At 50.9% G+C, this 21,313-nt stretch overlaps 1 protein-coding gene across 4 annotated transcripts in view; it reads left to right on the top strand.

The window, feature by feature from the left end:
• The window catches only part of LOC142578600 (TBC domain-containing protein kinase-like protein), a 68,259-nt gene that overhangs the window by 10,705 nt on the left and 36,241 nt on the right, over window positions 1-21,313 (top strand). For all 4 annotated transcript variants that reach the window (XM_075687996.1, XM_075687994.1, XM_075687995.1 and 1 more), the window contains 4 exons: window positions 33-88; window positions 4,103-4,164; window positions 4,229-4,365; window positions 17,802-17,931. In XM_075687996.1, coding sequence (XP_075544111.1) covers window positions 33-88; window positions 4,103-4,164; window positions 4,229-4,365; window positions 17,802-17,931 — 385 coding nt within the window. The remainder of the gene's footprint in view (window positions 1-32; window positions 89-4,102; window positions 4,165-4,228; window positions 4,366-17,801; window positions 17,932-21,313) is intronic.

The following is a 21,313-nucleotide window of genomic DNA, read 5'->3' as shown; positions in this document are numbered from 1 at the left end:
AGTACATAATGGCACACTTTTGTTCTTGACAGATGGAGATGCCCTGCTTCTTATGGTGGATTCTGACCCACTCAATAGTAAACTTGAGGTATGTTAAGCTTATTCTGATAGAGACAGGAGTAAGCAAGCAAGAAAAAGTATATTTTAAAAACTGCAATGCCGGTTCGCTTATGGGCCATTTCGTGCCCTCAGCACAGCATGGTGTTTAATACACTGCAGTGCAGTGACCCTGCACTGCTGCTAGTGTAAACACACTTGCTAGCCTCTCCTTGTCCTGAGTACCTTTCTCGGATAAATGCGCCTCATTGCAACCTCCCTGTTCTGCTGTAGGCGCGAGCTTGCTCGTTGGCTTCTCTCTGACCTGAGCACAGTTGGATGCCCAGTACGCTGCAGCTGAGCCCCCCTGCCTCACTGTGTGTGCAAAACCGCTCGTTGGCCTCTCCTTGTCTCGAGCGCCGCTGGTAGACAATGTCGAGCGCGAGCCACCCAGATCAGCTGTCAATGTTGCCATGCTTTCCAACTACCGCTTGCTTCATATGCAAGCGGTAGTCGGTCGGTCGGTCGGTCGGTCGGTCGGTCGGTCGGTCGGTCGGTCGGTCGGTCGGTCGGTCGGTCGGTCGGTCGGTCGGTCGGTCGGTCGGTCGGTCGGTCGGTCGGTCGGTCGGTCGGTCGGTCGGTCGGTCGGTCGGTCGGTCGGTCGGTCGGTCGGTCGGTCGGTCGGTCGGTCGGTCGGTCGGTCGGTCGGTCGGTCGGTCGGTCGGTCGGTCGGTCGGTCGGTCGGTCGGTCGGTCGGTCGGTCGGTCGGTCGGTCGGTCGGTCGGTCGGTCGGTCGGTCGGTCGGTCGGTCGGTCGGTCGGTCGGTCGGTCGGTCGGTCGGTCGGTCGGTCGGTCGGTCGGTCGGTCGGTCGGTCGGTCGGTCGGTCGGTCGGTCGGTCGGTCGGTCGGTCGGTCGGTCGGTCGGTCGGTCGGTCGGTCGGTCGGTCGGTCGGTCGGTCGGTCGGTCGGTCGGTCGGTCGGTCGGTCGGTCGGTCGGTCGGTCGGTCGGTCGGTCGGTCGGTCGGTCGGTCGGTCGGTCGGTCGGTCGGTCGGTCGGTCGGTCGGTCGGTCGGTCGGTCGGTCGGTCGGTCGGTCGGTCGGTCGGTCGGTCGGTCGGTCGGTCGGTCGGTCGGTCGGTCGGTCGGTCGGTCGGTCGGTCGGTCGGTCGGTCGGTCGGTCGGTCGGTCGGTCGGTCGGTCGGTCGGTCGGTCGGTCGGTCGGTCGGTCGGTCGGTCGGTCGGTCGGTCGGTCGGTCGGTCGGTCGGTCGGTCGGTCGGTCGGTCGGTCGGTCGGTCGGTCGGTCGGTCGGTCGGTCGGTCGGTCGGTCGGTCGGTCGGTCGGTCGGTCGGTCGGTCGGTCGGTCGGTCGGTCGGTCGGTCGGTCGGTCGGTCGGTCGGTCGGTCGGTCGGTCGGTCGGTCGGTCGGTCGGTCGGTCGGTCGGTCGGTCGGTCGGTCGGTCGGTCGGTCGGTCGGTCGGTCGGTCGGTCGGTCGGTCGGTCGGTCGGTCGGTCGGTCGGTCGGTCGGTCGGTCGGTCGGTCGGTCGGTCGGTCGGTCGGTCGGTCGGTCGGTCGGTCGGTCGGTCGGTCGGTCGGTCGGTCGGTCGGTCGGTCGGTCGGTCGGTCGGTCGGTCGGTCGGTCGGTCGGTCGGTCGGTCGGTCGGTCGGTCGGTCGGTCGGTCGGTCGGTCGGTCGGTCGGTCGGTCGGTCGGTCGGTCGGTCGGTCGGTCGGTCGGTCGGTCGGTCGGTCGGTCGGTCGGTCGGTCGGTCGGTCGGTCGGTCGGTCGGTCGGTCGGTCGGTCGGTCGGTCGGTCGGTCGGTCGGTCGGTCGGTCGGTCGGTCGGTCGGTCGGTCGGTCGGTCGGTCGGTCGGTCGGTCGGTCGGTCGGTCGGTCGGTCGGTCGGTCGGTCGGTCGGTCGGTCGGTCGGTCGGTCGGTCGGTCGGTCGGTCGGTCGGTCGGTCGGTCGGTCGGTCGGTCGGTCGGTCGGTCGGTCGGTCGGTCGGTCGGTCGGTCGGTCGGTCGGTCGGTCGGTCGGTCGGTCGGTCGGTCGGTCGGTCGGTCGGTCGGTCGGTCGGTCGGTCGGTCGGTCGGTCGGTCGGTCGGTCGGTCGGTCGGTCGGTCGGTCGGTCGGTCGGTCGGTCGGTCGGTCGGTCGGTCGGTCGGTCGGTCGGTCGGTCGGTCGGTCGGTCGGTCGGTCGGTCGGTCGGTCGGTCGGTCGGTCGGTCGGTCGGTCGGTCGGTCGGTCGGTCGGTCGGTCGGTCGGTCGGTCGGTCGGTCGGTCGGTCGGTCGGTCGGTCGGTCGGTCGGTCGGTCGGTCGGTCGGTCGGTCGGTCGGTCGGTCGTCGGTCGGTCGGTCGGTCGGTCGGTCGGTCGGTCGGTCGGTCGGTCGGTCGGTCGGTCGGTCGGTCGGTCGGTCGGTCGGTCGGTCGGTCGGTCGGTCGGTCGGTCGGTCGGTCGGTCGGTCGGTCGGTCGGTCGGTCGGTCGGTCGGTCGGGTCGGACCGGGTCGGACGGACGGACGGACGGACGGACGGAACAGGACAAGATCGAAGAAACCACAATGCCAGATCGTGCACCAGAGGGCACGCATCTTTACTTACAGGTATAGAGTTTCCTACAAAATTTACTAGAGGGAACTCTGGCGCTGCAGTCATCCTACCATGGGAATGATGAAAAATACGTGGATTTGTCTGACCTTCGTGCTTGTGGATTCAAACGTTCTTGTGGCTTTGTATATTATGCTATATAAATCTTATTGTATATTTCAGCGCAATCTATATTCTTCGAAGTGCAGAAGACGGCGGGAATGCGTACAATTGCTATTAATTGCAACGATTGAGCTTGTCCAGGTGGCCGAATCAAAACACGCCAAGCGTCTCAAGGCACTGGCATGCCCGTGATAAATTCATAAGGGCGTTTCATTCGCTTGTAAATACATGGCGTCCGTGGCTTAATGGTTTCAATATCAGGCTTCTGTGCTAGAGTCCCTGTGTTCAAAACCTGGCGTCGGGCAATTTTAATGTTTACTTATTTATTTATTACGCAATACACTGTTGAAAATGACGAGTTTACAAAGTCACAAAGCCGTTTAAAGCCAAAAGGACGAAGTTTAGGCAAATCTATGTACTTCCCATAATTCCCATAATGGTACAACCGCTCCCATTGCAACTCCCATAGACACTAGCACCAGAGTTCCCTCTAGTAAGTTTTGTGGGAAACTCTATGCCTGCAGGGACTCCTGGCTGCAATCTAGCCTTGCACTGCAAATGTTGCAAAGTGAACAAGAAGGGAAAAGATAGCCAAGTACACACGAGCACCCCCAAATTTCATGATGTGCAAATCTTGAAGAGAAACGATGATAGGCCAACTGGGGAGATTCTTGAGGCAATAACCGCTGTGGTTGCTCAGTGGCTATGGTGTTGGGCTGCTGAGCACGAGGTCGTGGGATCGAATCCCGGCCACGGCGGCTGCATTTCGATGGGAGCAAAATGCGAAAGCACCCGTGTGCTTGGATTTAGAAGCACGTTAAAGAACCCCTGGTGGTCGAAATTTCCAGAGTCCTCCACTATGGCGTGCCTCATAATCAGAAAGTGGTTTTGGCACGTAGAGCCCCATAATTTAATTTTACAAATTTTTCTTGAGGCAATTAAGTTAAGGCAAACAGGACTACAATGTGTAAGCACCCCGTCAGTGGCCTTGACAAGAAAAGAAGTCACCTTTTTGAGAGAAGCCTGAGGTAGCTAAAAATAAGAGATGTGGTGACGAAATAAAAAGCCCGGGAATTTCACTGATGATGATATGTGGTGTTTAATGGCTCAAGGGCCAAGTATGGCCAAAGAGCTCCCATGCCCGTGAATTTCAATAAAGAAATCAGTTGACAGTGCAGTTGCGTCCACGCCTATTCATTCTTTCTCTGTCCATGTTCCATAAGTTCTGCTGCTACAATCCTCGAATAATGAGATTTGAAGTCAGTGGAGTCATTCTCCATCAGAATTGTTTTATTTTTGAACTTGGTGCTACTTCATTTTTTACATAAAAGGAATATTCCATAGATGATCTTATTCTACAGGAGCTGGACCCTTCCCTCAAGTCCTTTATCTCATCATGTCTGAAAATCCTACCCAGAGAAAGGTGAAATCTATGGCTGTTAATAGATGAGGATCACCACTTATGTAGCTTGCCTTACTATGTGCAGACCGTCGGCTCAAGAACTGCTACGACATTCATTGGTGACACTGGCTGGGGAGGAGGTGCCTTCACTGCCAATGCATTTGGAGCACATGCCTCTACGCTGCGAGTCACTGGCTCCTCTCAAGTGTGCACCTTGCTTTGGTAAGGACAGGTTGGTAGCCATTCTACGGAACACTCAACCAGAGTGGTGTGGCCTCGGAAACAAATTTCTTATCCCTTGTAGGTGCTAGAACTCGCAATGTTTTGTTTGCGAGCCAGGTATGCTAACCACTGCACTGCAGAAGTTCGACTGAAGTGACTGAAAAAGTGGGGGTGGGTGGGGTGGGTGGGGGCAACTGAACACGTGTGCGACGAGACAGATGTTTCACTTTGCGCATGCTTCTTGGAAGGCTAGTGTAACAAGCACTGTAGGGATACAGTAAAAAGGCAGACACAATGTGCCACTTCACATATACCTTGTGGAAAACTACAACTTATCATTACAGGCACTATAGTCGGGTACAACTTTAGAAGACTGGGGAGGCCCTGCGAAGTGCGACAGCCGATTGCCTTCGTGATAAATGACCTCCCAGAACATGTTTCTTCCAATATTCGTCTTTATGCTGACGATTGCGTCTTATACGACGTGATTGACTCTGCAAATAGTTTTATGCGATTTAACGATTCCTTTGTCTCTTTCGGTGCTTGGTGTGAAAAATGGAAAATGAACATTAATTTAAAAAAAAACACTGTTGTTTTGTCCTTCACAAAAAGAGCAGCGTCTGTAATTGCGACAGACGATGACGAAGTTTCCCTGCTAAGGTGGCTGCTCACCGCTCCTGTGAAAAATCTCGCCTTCCGCGTAAATACGTTCCATACATCAAGAGATTGGACCCCAAGACATCTGAGGACGCCCCGGATGCTCATGCGCAGTCTGGTTTTCTGACATTCAGTGAATGTCGCTCCATCGGCCCTGCAGCTGAATTGTACACCGGGACTAGGCCTAGTGCCTCCGGTGATGCGCTGGCGGTGGTAGATTCGCCGGCGCCACTCGTCACGACGGCATTACCGGCCGCACAATTGACACCTGAGCCTGGATCCCAGCTCCTGGTTCCTGCTCCAAGCCCTTCGGCTACAGCCCACCCATCGCCTTCCCAAAATGCACATCAGACCGTGAGTGATCTGCCTTCAGGGCGGAGCCTGGCGATGGCTTCCCAGACACCAATCGGGAATGGGGCTCCAGTTGTTGTGCATGACGAACCGAGTACCCCTATGGACTTGTCTTCTGCGCTACCATCTGTGCCGTCGGCGCCCCGTGGTTCTCAGAAGCATCCTTCGGAGCAAGCTGCACCAGATTCGTGTTCGGCCAACAGCGGCTCCCAAGGCAAGCGTTCCTGTCTAACGACTGACCACCCAGTTGTGTCGACACCGGGCTCGGTTTGCTATAAAGCAACCATTAAAGCTCTGGCCCCCACAAGCCTCACGGAGATTCCGAACAGGATTATTCAGGCAAATCTAGACGCTTGTCTTGGCACCACAGGCTTCTGCGGCTTCACGGCCCGGAAGAAGTCAAATACCATCGCTGTGTGCCTCCCGACATTGGCTGCTGTCGAGCGTTTGCAAACGCTTCAACGTCTCTCGATAACGAGCGAGGTCACCGTGCCGGTCCAGGTGTACCTGGTAGAGGGCTCGGATCTACAGCGCTGTGTCGTTTACAACGTTGACGTTGGCGAGGACCAGACTGCTCTCCAGCGTGAGCTCTACTGTCCTACTCACCGTGTCATTCAAGCACGTTACATGGGAAAGGGGCGCTCATGCATCGTCACCTTGCAGGGCCCACAAACTCCCCCAGCCCGCCTGTACTACTATGGCTGCATTCTACGACCTCGGCCATATAAACCCAGTGTCGTCTATTGTTACAACTGTTTCCGATCGGGCCACATGCGCCGATCCTGTCCATTTACAGCGCCAGATGAAGCTGTATTAGTTGGCGCAGTGTCCTATCGATGTGGACTCTGCAAGACCGACGACCACGAGATCACTTCTCCAACTTGTCCCACAAAGCAAAAGGCCACTCAGAAGGTTCGTTGCGGGATTCCTAAGCAATGGCCTCAGCATGCTGCTACACAACCAGTGCCGTCATCAAACAGGTTTGCAGCGCTCCAGTGGGATGACGACGACTGACCAGAGCTTTCCGAGCCCGACCCGCCTGCACCCCATTCCCAACAGACTTACAGTGACAAAGTTCGCAAAGACCGCCGTCCCCCGCTGGTTATACAGAAGCAGAGCGGGCCGGAACATCCGCGTGATGATATGGCAGCAGTTGACAATCAAATTGCCCGCCTTTTAGCGGAGGTATCCAAGCTCCGACAGCACCGTGAACTACTTGCGCGTCAGCGGCGTGCAGTGGAATCTCGCACCACTACAAGTATCGATTCCGCTGCATCATCGTCTCTGTCACGCCCTGCTGTATCGGTCGCAGAGTCTACCAGATCTTCAGCTCCATTGCCGGATAACTCTACAACATCCCTTTTGCGGTTCATGGTCAGCCAGTTATCCAACCTGACATCTGTGATTTTGCAACTCCTGGACTCGTAATCAAAATGGCGGGCACAGGTGTTTGTGGCGTGCTTCAGTGGAACTGTAGAGGGCTCTCCACGAAAGTGGGGGAGCTTAAATCCCGTCTACATATGAACAAGCTGCAGGTGTGGGCCCTGTTACTACAGGAAACCAACGCCTTGCCTGCCATTCCGGGCTTCAGTGGATACGTGTCTCCTTCGATGAGTGACCGTCGCGTGCACACAGCTGCCCCTCCAGGAAAGGCGGCAGTGTATGTTGATACGCGCTATCCTCAGGTCTGCCTTTCTCTTGAAAACTGGTGTAACTCATATCAGGAGGTAGTGGCAGTAGCTGTGAAGTAACCCAACGCAACTGTTGTGGTAGTGTCATACTACATAAGACCAGCCGGTGGCTCTTCTTCAAGAATTAATCTGGGCTGGTTAGTGAATGTCCGTCGCCAATACCCAGCGTGTCCTATTTTAGTTGGTGGTGATTTCAACGCCCCTCACCCAGATTGGGGGTACCCTACTTCTAGCCCTCGAGGTAGGCGTGTGCGGGACGCCTTCGCGGATGCGTTGTTTGTACTACTGAACCATCCCGATTCAGCAACGCGAGCTGTGCCTCAAGCTCGACGTACAACATACGCACCGGATCTTACGTGGTGGTCGGGTCCCGGCACTCCCACTTGGCACCTGGAGCCCGACTGCTGGGGTAGTGACCACCACCCTATCATCATCGGCCTTCATCCGTCGCAGGCCCGCCGATTGCGCTGCAAGTGTTCTGTGGTCAACTGGGACAAATTTCGCGCCGTTCTCCAAGATACCTCTGTGGACTCGTCACCATTACTTGTTGACCGCATACAAAGCGCGCTCAATGAAGCTACAACCATCAGCTGGGTAGACGTCGATCGACCGGCACTGGATATCTGCCTGCTCAACTTGTGGGCTGCTCGCAGACAAGCTGAGCTGGCAGCATCCCGAGACCCCACTTCTGCACAAGCACGTACAAGACTGAATTTCCTTACTGCTAAGGCCCGCAGATATGAACGCGACCTCTCGCGGAGGCACTGGCATACGTGGTGTGAGCGGTTTTCATCCAAGACATCGAATGCTTCTCTCTGGCGAACCTTCCGTGCCATGGAACACGGTGGCAGCCGTCCAGACGCGGCAGCCACAGCCTGCTTCGCTGCTGGCTTGTCGCCGGATGACTTCGCCAGAGAAGCAGCCCGGAAGTTTTTCCCGCAGTACGACGTGTTACCTCAAACAGCCAATGGTGCTTCCTTGGCAGGCATTCCGACACATATCGACAGGTTACCATCTACAGCAGACTCCGAGGGGATTGCAAGCTCTTTCACCATGCCTGAGTTGCTTGCAGCGATAGATGGTACCAGTTGCAAGACAGCACCAGGTCCAGACTCTATTACTTATGAGGCCTACAAGAACCTGAGTTCCGCTGTGCTGCCTCAACTCCTCGACACCATTAACAAGGCATGGCTAGATGGCGTTGTCCCTACACGCTGGAAGTCAGCTATTGTGATCCCGATTCCGAAACCAAGCAAGCCGCCGACTGACCTTGGCAACTTCCGACCCATTTCCCTAACGTCAACGTTGTGCAAGCTTGCTGAGAAAATGCTAGCCACACGAATGTCATGGTGGCTAGAGCACCACGGTTTCTACCACCCTGCTCAAATTGGCTTCCGTCCATCCATAGCTACTGAAGATGGGCTGGCTGTCTTGGCATCCTCGGTTTTATCGTCAACTCGTAGCCACAGTGTCCGTACTGTCCTTGCTATGGACGTCGAAAAGGCGTATGATAACATCAGTCATGCTGCCATCTTGGCTTCAATTGACATGCTGCATTTTCCCCCTAGAGTATGGAATTTTGTCAAATCTTTCCTTGAAGACCGACATTTTGCAATTCGCCTCAGTGGTGATGCCGTCGGCTCATTTGTCCCTCTTCGTGGCATACCCCAGGGATCTGTATTATCACCCACATTATTCAATATTGCTTTCATCCCACTTGCATGGCGCTTACACGATGTACCCGACATAAAGTTCTTGTTGTACGCTGATGACATCACCCCCGCAGGGGCGTCTGCGTAAGCAGGCGTTTGGTGTGTTGCGACACCACGTACCCGAGCACACGAGGGTTGGACCCTCCCGCGTGTAGCCGTGCGCGGCTCAGCCGTGTCCAGGGAAAGGGGGATCCTGGAGGTTGAGCTGATGCCGGGTGTTCGGACCTTTAAGGCCCCCCGGCAGAGGCAACACACGTCCTTGGCCTCTGCTTCATGTAGACGGCACCCCCGGACTGACCCACCCGGGGGAAATCGGTAGTCGCCTTTTCCTGTCTCTTTCTTCTCAAACCTTCGTCTTTAGCTCTCACTTTATATCTTTCCTGTCTTCTTCTCTCTTCCATTTACTTCCTTTCTCCAAGGCGGCAAGGGTTAACCTTGTGTGGATATCCTACCTTGGATACACCATATTGGGTTATAGTGATGGCGTACGGCTGGCGTCGTGCAGGCTTGTACACAAGCTGTGCCGCGTCCCCTCATTGGGCTCCGTGGTGGGCGGTCGGCGCTGTTGCCGAACGTACACATTTTCCTATGGCAGCGCAAGCCTCTGTTGTTAATGATCGGCGTCTGAAGAGATGCCGCACCGAAGTACCATTTCAATTTTCCTTTCAAAGCAACGCCCCAACATTTCCAAAGTACTATGTAGTGCATAGTGAAAGCAACATACCGCTAAGGAAACTCTCTCCATTCCTGGTAGCGAAGTGTCTGAAAGACAAAATCGGACCAACATACAAAGCATCCAAAATGTCTAGCGGGGACCTCCTCCTAGAACTGAATAACAAAGATCTAGCAGATAAGCTCTCTGAACTTACCAGTATTGGCGACGCGACAGTGACTGTTTCAGCCCACAGAACACTTAATACAAGCAGGGGAGTAATATCTGAAGAAGACTTTATTGGCTTAAGTGACGAGGAACTGCTGGAAGGTTTCCAGGAACAAAATGTGACAAAGGTACAAAGAATAGTAATCCGTAGAAACGACCAAGAAATCCCCACCAAACATGTCATACTTACATTTGGTACAAGCGTAATGCCTACCTCTCTGGATGCAGGGTACGTAAAAGTAAATGTCAGGCCTTATATCCCGAACCCAAGACGGTGTTTCGAGTGTCAAAGGTTCGGACATGCTTCACATGCATGCCGAGGCCAAACAACTTGTGCTAAATGCAGCTCAAATGATCATCAATCTGAAAACTGCACTTCTTCCCCACATTGTATTAACTGCAAAGGAGACCATCCAGCCTACTCGCGGTCTTGCCCATGCTGGAAAAAAGAAAAAGAAGTAATAGCACTAACTGTCAAAGAAAAAATATCGTTCTTTGAAGCCAGAAAGCGGCTATCGTATCTTCCGCGAAGAAGTTACGCCGATGTGACGCAGTCGGGGGCAGCGTCACAGAGGCCTCTGGAGTCCTCCGAGCCCACGCGCAGCGGTGCTGTAGTGACTCCTCCCGCCCCCGTGATGGAAGCAGCCGACGCTGCTCCATCCTCTTCCAAGGCCCTGCAAACACCCGCCCCGCAGGGCCCTAAGATCAAGCGAACTCCAAGGCCCGAGGCACGTGTCTCGGCGCCAAACTCTCGGTGCTCCAGCGCCTCAGAGAGAGCGATGGAGGTCGACACAAAAACTCCGGTGTCATTGACACCGAAGGACAAGCGCTCTCTCGAGCGCGGTAAGAGGGACAAAATCCCAGTAACCATTCAAAATAAGAAAGCGATAACCTAAAGGTTATCGCTCATTTGTATCAGCCTTCTTAATCCATGTCACCTATAATCCCACCTCTTACTTTTCCGTAGTGCCATTTCTGACCTTTCAATTTCAATATGGCTTTTATTATCCATTGGAATTGTAGAGGCCTTTTACACAACTTAGGTGACATCAAAGACTTGTTAAGTAACTTCTCTCCTGTGGCCTTGTGCTTACAAGAAACAAACTTAGGCGAAAAGCACAAAAACATTTTAAAAGGATTCACTGTTGTACGGCGCGATCGCACTCAGGCGAACCGGCTTTCGGGTGGCGTAGCTATAGTTCTACGGAACGGCATTGCAGCTAGAGAAGTTACCATTAATACTCACTTGGAAGCCATTGCTGTCACGGTTTTAGCACATAAAACCATTACCATTTGTTCAATGTACATTCCACCACATTCCCATTTTACTGTAGGAGACCTGGAGTTAGTTTTAAACCAGCTACCCAAACCTTTTTTAATAGCAGGTGATTTTAACGCTCATAACATATTATGGGGTAGCAAAACAACTGACACCAGGGGACAAACACTTGAAGATTTTATCCTGAGTAACGAAGTATGCCTTTTAAACACTGGTGCGCCAACCTACTGCTCCCCAAGCACAGGAGCCATGAGCTGTCTTGATCTGGCGCTGTGCACTCCATCTCTGTTGATCGATTTTAAATGGAGTGTTATTAACAATCCTTATGGTAGTGATCATATGCCCGGCATTATTAAAAACACATCTCCTTTCCCTACAGTACCATTAAGACCACCCCGTTGGAAACTCCATCTAGCAGACTGGCCTCTCTTCAGCGAGAAGGCCAGTCTTGATCACACATCAGATCATCAAACAATAGACGAAATGAATGAAAAGATTGTTGCCTCCATACTTGCTGCAGCAGAACAGACGATCCCGCAATCCTCCGGCTTCTTAAGGAAAAAACTAAAACCCTGGTGGACGAATGAATGCACTCAAACTAAAAAAGCACAAAACAAAGCATGGGGTATCTTTCGGCGATATCCAACACATGATAACCTCCTGTATTTCAAAAAAGCTAAGGCGAAAGCCAGGTACACGCGTAGGCAAGCTGAAAGACAGTCTTGGCAAACATATGTATCCTCCATCAATAGCTCAATAACATCCAAAAGAATGTGGGATCAGCTTCGAAAGTTTAGAAGCGAGTACGCTCCCTATACGATCCCCATACTCTCACCTCCAGGTACACAAACGAATCTAAAAGAACAAGCAGATATATTAGGGCAGCATTTCCATAACATATCAAGCTCACTAAACTACTCCACTGAATTTCAAAAGTATAAACAATCAGCAGAAAAACAAAAGCTTCCGACAGCAGGAAGTTCCGAGAAACCATATAATGCCCCCCTAACACTTTCCGAAATTAACAGGTACTCACTACTGGCAAAAAAACAGCGCCAGGTCCGGACAGAATACATTACACAATGCTCGCACACCTTTCCTCAAAAGCAGTTAAGACATTGCTCCGCTTCTTTAACATAATCTGGGAAACAGGAAAAATGCCGAATGCGTGGAAAAAAGCCATTATAATCCCTTTCTTGAAAGCTGGAAAGCATCCTACAGCAGCTACCAGCTACCGACCTATAGCACTCACAAGCTGTCTCGCCAAGTCCTATGAATCCATTATAAATATCAGATTGGCATACGTCCTCGAAACTGAGAACCTGCTCGATAATCATCAGTGTGGGTACAAGAAAGGCTGCTCCACAACAGATCATCTAGTTCGGTTAGAACACGAGATACGTGCGGCCTTTCTACAAAAGCAATATTGTCTCACAGTTTTCTTTGATCTTGAAAAAGCGTACGACACAACATGGAGGTTCGGTATTTTAAGGGATCTAGCGGATTTAGGGATCCGCGGCAGAATGCTTAAATGTCTAGCTGATTTCATGTCCGATCGAACATTCGAGGTGCGTTTAGGAACGGTGCTGTCCAGCGTATTTATTCAAGAAAACGGAGTACCTCACGGATGCGTATTGAGCACAACATTGTTTGTGGTGAAAATGAATTCGCTCAATAATGTAATTCCATCTTCTATAATGCATTCACTATATGTGGATGATCTTCAAATTGCATGTCGCGCATCGAACATGGCAACCTGCGAACGACAAATTCAAATTACACTAAACAAACTAACGCAGTGGGCATCTGAAAACGGCTTTCGCTTCTCAAGTGAAAAAACGATTAGTGTTGTCTTTACACAAAAAAGAGGCCTACAACCAGATCCCATCCTTAAACTACAGGATGCCACACTACCCGTGAAACAAGAACACAAGTTTCTGAGTGTTCTGTTTGATAAAAAGTTGAACTTTCTCGCACACATCAATAGTATTAAAATCAAAGCGAACAATGCACTTAACATTCTAAAAATCCTCTCCCGGAAACGGTGGGGCTCTGACCGTAAATGCCTGCTACACATCTACCGCACTTTGGTGCGTAGCATGTTAGACTATGGTAGCATTACATATGGTTCAGCCAGACTATCTTACGTCCGACGACTTGATCCAGTCCATAACCTAGGACTACGACTAGCATGCGGTGCTTACAGAACATCACCTATACAGAGCTTACATGTTGAATGTAATGAACCTCCTTTACAGCATCGCAGAGCGCTAATAACTTTTCCTACATACTGAGAATCCGATCCTCACCACTACACATATGCTACAACATCGTCACAAAGTGCAGCTCACGCTTACATTACACAAATAAACCAAACTTGATCAGGCCGCTTATCTTGCGATACGAGGAATACTGTCGGGATTATCACATCCCTTGGGAAGTCCTCCAGGTTGCCAGAAAGCCAGAACGTTTACCCCCGTGGTGTGATTTCACAGCGTTATGTGATTGGACACTAACACATCTAAAGAAAAGAGACACACCACATCAACACATTATACAAGAATTCCGCTCTCTTCAAGACAAGTATATAAACTACATAGAATTTTATACTGATGGCTCTAAAACGGAAAAACACGTGGGTGTAGGGGCCATAACAGAAAATTGGGAAACATGTATTCGATTACCTCAGCATGCCTCTGTCTACACAGCCGAAGTGTACGCCATATGGACGGTAGTTCAAAAGATCATTGCTGACAAACTTGAAAACACTGTCATATACACAGATTCATTAAGCGTACTGAAGGCTCTACACATGAAATCCCAAAGTGAACCCTTGTTAGGCGATATTTTGAATGCATTAACATCAAACAAATATGGCAGATCAATAAAGTTTTGCTGGGTACCAAGCCATGTTGGAATATTGGGTAACGAAGTGGCGGATAGATGCGCATCAATGGCAGCGTGCAAAAACATTCAAAATACAGCACTTCCATATAAAGACAGTGTAAATGCGATTCGGAAGGCCTTGACGTCAAAATGGCTACGCGATTGGGACACTTGTTTAAGCAACAAGCTTCATCTAATTAAACCTGTAATTGGCGAGTGGAAATCATGCAGTCATCAGCAACGATTCTACGAGGTTATCTTGTGTCGACTTCGAATTGGACACACACATCTGACGCACAATTTCCTTCTCCGAAAAGAAAACCCGCCAACTTGCGAAAAATGTAATGAAGCTCTTACAGTCATGCACATCTTAATAACATGTCCACACATCAATACACTGAGACGGAGGTTTTTACACAGCCTGTATAAATTGCACATTCCATTACACCCTACCCTATTACTAGCAGATGACCCCCTAGTGCCACTTCCTAACCTCTTCGACTTTTTAGAAAAAACTGGTTATTTACACCAACTATAATGTAATGCAGGTTTCCCTGGCCTAACGTTCCGTTTTATTTTGTCTTGTGACTGGCGCAGCACGGCCTTAGTTGCCTTTGTGCCACTAAACCCAAACTAACTAATCACGGTATGGAGCACTCATCACGACCTGCAGACTCAAGCCGCTGCCCTTCAATCAGCTTTAGATATCACGGTGACTTACGCTTCTTCGGTTGGCCTTAGGCTTTCCGTCAGCAAATCTGCTTACAGGTCAGTCGCCAATCGCTGGGGCCGGCATAAACTCTCTGCAACACCCATTCGTCTTCATCTATCCGGAACCCCTCTTCAACACTGTTCAACTATAAAAATTCTGGGTCTGATGGTACATGAGTCGGGAACTGGAACTGCTTGGCTCTCCAGCGCTAAAAAGCAGGCAATTCAAACGTTGGGTTTGATTAGGCGCATTGCTCCTAAAATGGGCGGCACCAGCTCATATGTTGCGCGACAATTGGTGAAGGCGGTAGTGCAACCACGCCTTATTTATCAAGCCCAATTCCAGCATTTGACGAGGGCACAATGGGATCGCCTTGAGGCTGGTAATCGCGAGGCAATGAGGGTCATCACTTGCCTTCCCCGCATCACCCCGATCGTGGCTCTCCAAGAAAATGCGCAGCTCAACACACTAGATGAGCTGGTGCAGCAGCGACGTGATGCTCGCAGGCTTAAGGCCAGCCTTTCACACGCAGCGTGTGCTCTCAGGGCTTACGCTTTCTCGAACTCGCTTCTACCACCACCATCGCCAGTTCTTCCTCCCTGGAGTTTTGTACAGCTGAGTGATAACAAGCCTACTGATATACATCGCCCGACATCAACTCACGCGGTGGCGGCGCTTCGTGACCGAATTGTAGATCAAGATGCCCACCTGCCGCTTGGCTCCATCGTCCTTTACGTTGATGCAAGCATTAAGGGCTGTGAAACAACCACTGCAATTTATTGCCCATGCGCAGCTGCCCTTAATAAGACGACCCGGTTTCAAGTCCAAAAACCTCCTTCCTCCTTTTGTGCTGAGCTCCTTGCTGTCCGAGAAGCGTTGTGCTCTGTGGCCGCCTTTCCCATGGTCCCCACGGCCCGCATCGTCATCTGCACTATGCCCTCCAGGCGACGCGGCTTCTGCGACGCGTCAGTCGCAGCCCTGACATATGCTAACAGATCCATCTTCTGGCGGCACGCATCCCGCAGTCAATATCTGTCAAGTGGATCCCACGCGACCTTCTAAGCTTCCAAAGCCGTGCGGATTCTGCGACCCGCCTAGCGACCTCTCCATCGTCACTGCCTCAACTCTTTCACCTAGATGATGCCATCCTCCTTTTAACAAGAAAGGAGCACCTCCGGCGCCGCACACGTGCTCTCATACCTCCGTGTGCGGTAAACGTCCCCCGCGGTCTTACCCGTGCAGAGGAGGTTGCGCTTCGGAGGATCCGGGTCGGGGTAGCCCTCACTCCTGCCGTGACTGGGAAGTGGCCGCACTTTCGCCCGCTATATCCTCGTCCTGAGTGTCCACACTGAAAGTCGCGAAATGTTGAAGCCGACATCCACCACCTGCTGTGGGTTTGCCCTGCACTGAAACCGACGAGGCTCCGGCACCTCGCAGCAGCGGGACTCTTGCCGCATAATCTGAGCCATTACACTGCTTGGACACAGGGACCGCATTATCGATCCCTCTTGGACTTCATTAGGTCAGCAAATCTATTTTCATTCATTTAATCATCCTTATTCACCCCCATCCCATACCCTTGTATGCCCTGAGGCATTTATCCTCGCATTAAAAAAAAAAAAATTGCGGCATATTCCTTGCATGGGTCCCCTTTAACGAGAGTTCGGCAATACAAATACCTTGGCGTAACATTTACTCACAATCTCTCATGGACTACACACATTGACCAAACATGTTCAAAGGCCCTAAAGCAACTTGGATACCTACGTCGTACTATGCAAAAGGCTCCGAAGGCAACTAAACTTTTAATGTATAAAACTCTTGTTCGCCATGTTATCGATTATGCCGCAACAGTCTGGTCACCACATAACCAAAACAACATAATCAAACTAGAAGCAGTTCAGAAAAAAGCCGTTCATTTCATTTTACACCAGTACGACCGCTATTTTTCACCCTCGTCTGTCCTCCCTACGCTGAAACTGACATTACTTCCAGTACGTCGTGATGTGGAATCATTAAAATTTTTGCACAACATAATTAACAAGTCCTATCACACTTCAAACACAGCTTGCATATCTTTCACCAAGCCTTCTTGCACATGTAATTTCCACGAGCTTAATCTTAACCCTCTCTATGCCCGTACAAATACTTTCAAGTACAGCTTCTTTCCCCGCACAATAGAAGTATGGAATTCCTTACCTGGCTGCCTTCGTTCACTCCCGATAAGCAAATTTGAAAGTGCTCTATATGAAAACCAGTATGTGTAACTACCTAAATCAGGTTTAGTTTATACTTTATGTGTGCGTATTGCTGTGTTGTTGCTTTTTATGAATCGGTGAAAACAATTTGTAAGATGTTGTAAACGATTGTAACGATGTTGTAAGAGTCATAGTTGATTTCACTTTATTTTTGTTCAACACTGTTTTTACCCGCTCCTGCAATAGCCCTCCTATGGTGCTGCAGTATGTACAAATAAATAAAAAATATTATACCACCATAGCAGCTTTGTTGGTCAGCCACCTTCACAGAGTGGAACAGCTCCTCAATTTTTTTTTATCCTTGTACATTTTATGCACTTTATAGCAATGAATTTTTGGGCTTCATTAAAGCCATGTTACATCTGGCAGAACTCTTTTTTTTTCAGTGTTAACTCAATGCATTTTGCATGGCGCTCTTTGGCCATATCTGGCCCTTGCGCCAATAAAATCCATAAATCATCAGAAGTGGCAAACTGCAGCAAAACTAGGCAGTTCTGACTCTTGAAAAATGCCTACCTGGCAACACTTGAGCACACTTCAGGCTCTGTTTTGCTTTCACATTGTGGAAAGCCTAGCATAGGTGGCCATTTTCCTTGCATGAAAAAGCTGTGACAGTTAAGGAGCAAGTGCTGTGCGTGTGGGCTGTGCCCCTGAGCCAACCTCATTCTGCTCTTCCGAGTGAGTGAGTGGCATTCACCCGTCCACATTCTGTTCACACACTGGGTGCTGGCAGCTGTGAACCTAACAACACGTTCGCTCTTTGGGGATTTCCATTGTTGGGGTCCCTTTGTGTTGCAACTAGCTGACCCACTCCCAAGTACTATTTGCAATTTCAGAATACTTTTCAAGTGTACACATTGTCTTATGTGAATTATTTTTTGGTATTTTAACTAGACAGTAATTGTGCAGGATCAGCAACTGCAGTGCACAGCACAGCACTGTTGTGCAGCTTTTGTTTCATTCATATGGTCTCAAGTGCTGCTTCACTGGTTGGCTGTTTATAATTTCAGGAAGCCCATTGGAGGAGCGCCCTCTACAAGAGCTGTACTCCTTGTGGCGCTTAGCTGGTGGTGACGCTGAAGCAGAACTTCGCAGACAAGGTTGTCTGCGTGCCAAGCCTCCGATCTGTACATTGCCATGGTAGCTACACTCTTACTGCACATTTTATGACATAAGTAGGCCCTAGAGTTGGGCAATGACAAGCTTGCAGTCATAGCCCATGTACAGTGTCTATATAGGGTAAGTACTGCACACACAGGAATGTTGCAGGTGCTTGGCAGACAAGCCTCCTTGCAACCACGCTATCTGGCTAGGTCATCTGTAGAAGCAGTTCTGCACCCCACTGTTGGGTCTCCCACTTTGAAACGTCACTTGGGAGCCCTGCTCATAATCAGTGACCAAACCTGAAGAAGGGTAAAAAGAAGGACACCGACCACTGAATGGATACAAGATAATACGTTTCGGCTCCCCTGACGGGAGCCTTGTTCACAATGAAATCAAGAACTAGCGATACAATGTTTATATTCCATTATATGGCTTTAAAATATGATGTAAGCAGCGCGTGTAGATGGGGGGGGAGGGTTCCGTCATTCCGGTTGAGGGTGCTATCTGTCATTTGGATTAGCAGGGATTCCAAGTGGTGTCTTGACGTCAGCTTTCTTTCTTTTTCTAATATCTTGGCATTATCCCAATCAATCCTGTGGCCCAAGTCATCTGCATGCTCTGCCAAGGCGTTTGAGGTGACTTTTTTCTTTTTGACATCGTTGATATGCTGCTTCAACCGCTGTTCGAAATTTCCTGTCTCGCCGATATATACGCAGTCGCAGTCTTCACATGGAATCCCGTAGACGATGCCAGGAAACTTAGTCTTTGGAAGCTTGTCTTTCACGTTTACCAGCCGGTGGCGTAATTTTTGGGACGGTACGTGAGCTACCTGGACGTCATAGCCGCGTAGAACGCGGGCTGAGCCCTCGCTCACACCGGGCGCATACGGTATGGGGGCGCATTTTCTTGGGAGCACACAGTCAGGCCTTGGGGGCTGAGACAGATGGCGTTCCACCGAGCTCACAAACGACCTCGGGTAGCCACATGCCGAGAGATTACGGTGAACCTCTTGTAGGTCGGCAGCCCGGCTTTGTGACGTTGTGCAGATACGCTTGGTTCTGCCGACAAGAGAGGCTACTACCGATCTCTTCTGGTTCATCGGGTGCACTGAATTAAAATGCAGATACCTGCCTGTGTGTGTGCTCTTTCTGTACACGGTAAATGCCAGACTGCGCCTGTCACATTTTACGAGGACGTCCAGAAAAGGAAGCTCGCCATCTTTTTCTTCCTCGACTGTGAATTGGATAGACGCTTCAATAATATTCAAATGTGACAAAAATGAAGGAATTTCTTCTCGCTGAATTATGAAGAACACATCGTCTACGTAACGTAGGAAGACTCTGGGCGGCGAGTTGAAAGAGGCGAGTGCTCGACGCTCAAGCCATTCCACAGTTAAATTTGCAGTAGTTGCTGAAATGGATGCGTCCATCGGTGTCCCGTGCACTTGCCTGTAGAAGGTGCCTTCAAAAGTGAAGTAGGTGTTCTCCAGGCAGAACAGGAGGAGCCTCTTCAAGTCAGGAACGTCGATGGGCGTCCTTTCTGGTAGGGTAGGGTCATCGTCCAGAGCAGCGGTGCAAGTTTCCGCGGCGAGTCGAATAGGAACGCTTGTAAAAAGCGACACGACGTCGAACGAGACAAGCGCTTCTTGATCGTCGGGAGTAAAGTGACGAATCTTGTTTATGTAGTCTTAAGAATGGTGAACGTGCGTGCTGCCTCTACCAACGAGAGGGGAAAGAACCTTATGAAGGTATTTGGACAGTTTATGAAGCGGAGAGTGAGTAAAATCAACAATGGGTCACATCGGGACGTTAGGTTTATGTATTTTTGGCAAACCGTAGAGCGCCGGCGCCGAACCGTTAGTGCACAGAAGGGAGAAGTGCAACACTTTGTGCCTTGGATCTACAAACCAGAACACATCCGTAAGAAGCTTCTGTAGCTCCCTCTGTATCTTCAGCGTGGGGTCCTTCTTCAGACGACTGTACGTTGCCTCGTCCGCAAGAAGTGACAACATCTTGTCACGGTTGTCAGTCCTGTTGAGTGGCACCGTGGCGTTGCCCTTGTCAGCCGGGAGGATGACGAGATTTTGGTTTGAGCGAAGGTCTTTGATCGCCTTGTTTTCTTCCGCTGAAAGCGGGGAGACGGAAGGGTGTGCGCGAAGTCGCGAGAGAATGCCTATGGTGCGGGTTCGTGCCTCCTCCCTCCTTGAAAGTTCAATTTGGCTGATAGCATTTTCTACCGCACAGACCAACCTTTCTGCATCCTGCTGTGGTCCAAGGTTGAAGTTCAAGCCCAGGCTCAGGACTGCGAGTTCTGCCGAATTGGGCTTGTGCGACGAGAGATTGTGCACGGCGGACGCGGCAACGTTTCTGTGCAAGACATCAGCGGGTGGCGACAGTCTAGCAAGTTTTCTTTCGTGAGTCTCCTGCGTACGACGGGTTTGTAGCCTGGCCTTGAAATTTGCGTGTAGTTGAATGCTTGCGAACTCGTCTGGGACCCGGTGCATAAGGCGACGGCGCGCGAAGAAAGCTTCATTTTGTAGGTTCCTCACGGACTGTCTGCATTCCAAGATCCTGGCTTGTAAAAGAAGTTTTTCCGCCTTGGCAACCACGCTGAAACCAAAACTTGAACGTACAGGCCTGTTGAGACGTAGCGAGCGTGGAATAAGTCCTCGGGACTTGCAGGTCAGGTTGAAGTTCTTGCGGACGAGGCAACGTACAGTCGTCTGAAGAAGGACCCCACGCTGAAGATACAGAGGGAGCTACAGAAGCTTCTTACGGATGTGTTCCGGTTTGTAGATCCAAGGCACAAAGGGTTGTGCTTCTCCCTTCTGTGCACTAACGGTTCGGCGCCGGCGCTCTACGGTTTGCCAAAAATACATAAACCTAACGTCCTGATGCGACCAATTGTTGATTTTACTCGCTCTCCGCTTCATAAACTGTCCAAATACCTTCATAAGGTTCTTTCCCCTCTCGTTGGTAGAGGCAGCATGCACGTTCACCATTGTGAAGACTTCATAAACAAGATTCGTCATTTTACTCCCGACGATCAAGAAGCGCTTTTCTCGTTCGACGTCGTGTCGCTTTTTACAGGCGTTCCTATTCGACTCGCCGCGGAAACTTGCACCGCCGCTCTGGACGATGACCCTACCCTACCAGAAAGGACGCCCATCGACGTTCCTGACTTGAAGAGGCTCCTCCTGTTCTGCCTGGAGAACACCTACTTCACTTTTGAAGGCACCTTCTACAGGCAAGTGCACGGGACACCGATGGACGCATCCATTTCAGCAACTACTGCAAATTTAACTGTGGAATGGCTTGAGCGTCGAGCACTCGCCTCTTTCAACTCGCCGCCCAGAGTCTTCCTACGTTACGTAGACGATGTGTTCTTCATAATTCAGCGAGAAGAAATTCCTTCATTT

This window comes from Dermacentor variabilis, chromosome 4, assembly GCF_050947875.1.
Source record: "Dermacentor variabilis isolate Ectoservices chromosome 4, ASM5094787v1, whole genome shotgun sequence".
Classification (NCBI taxonomy): domain Eukaryota; kingdom Metazoa; phylum Arthropoda; class Arachnida; order Ixodida; family Ixodidae; genus Dermacentor; species Dermacentor variabilis.
Note: the sequence above shows the minus strand (reverse complement) of the source record. Positions and strands in the feature narration are given on the sequence as shown.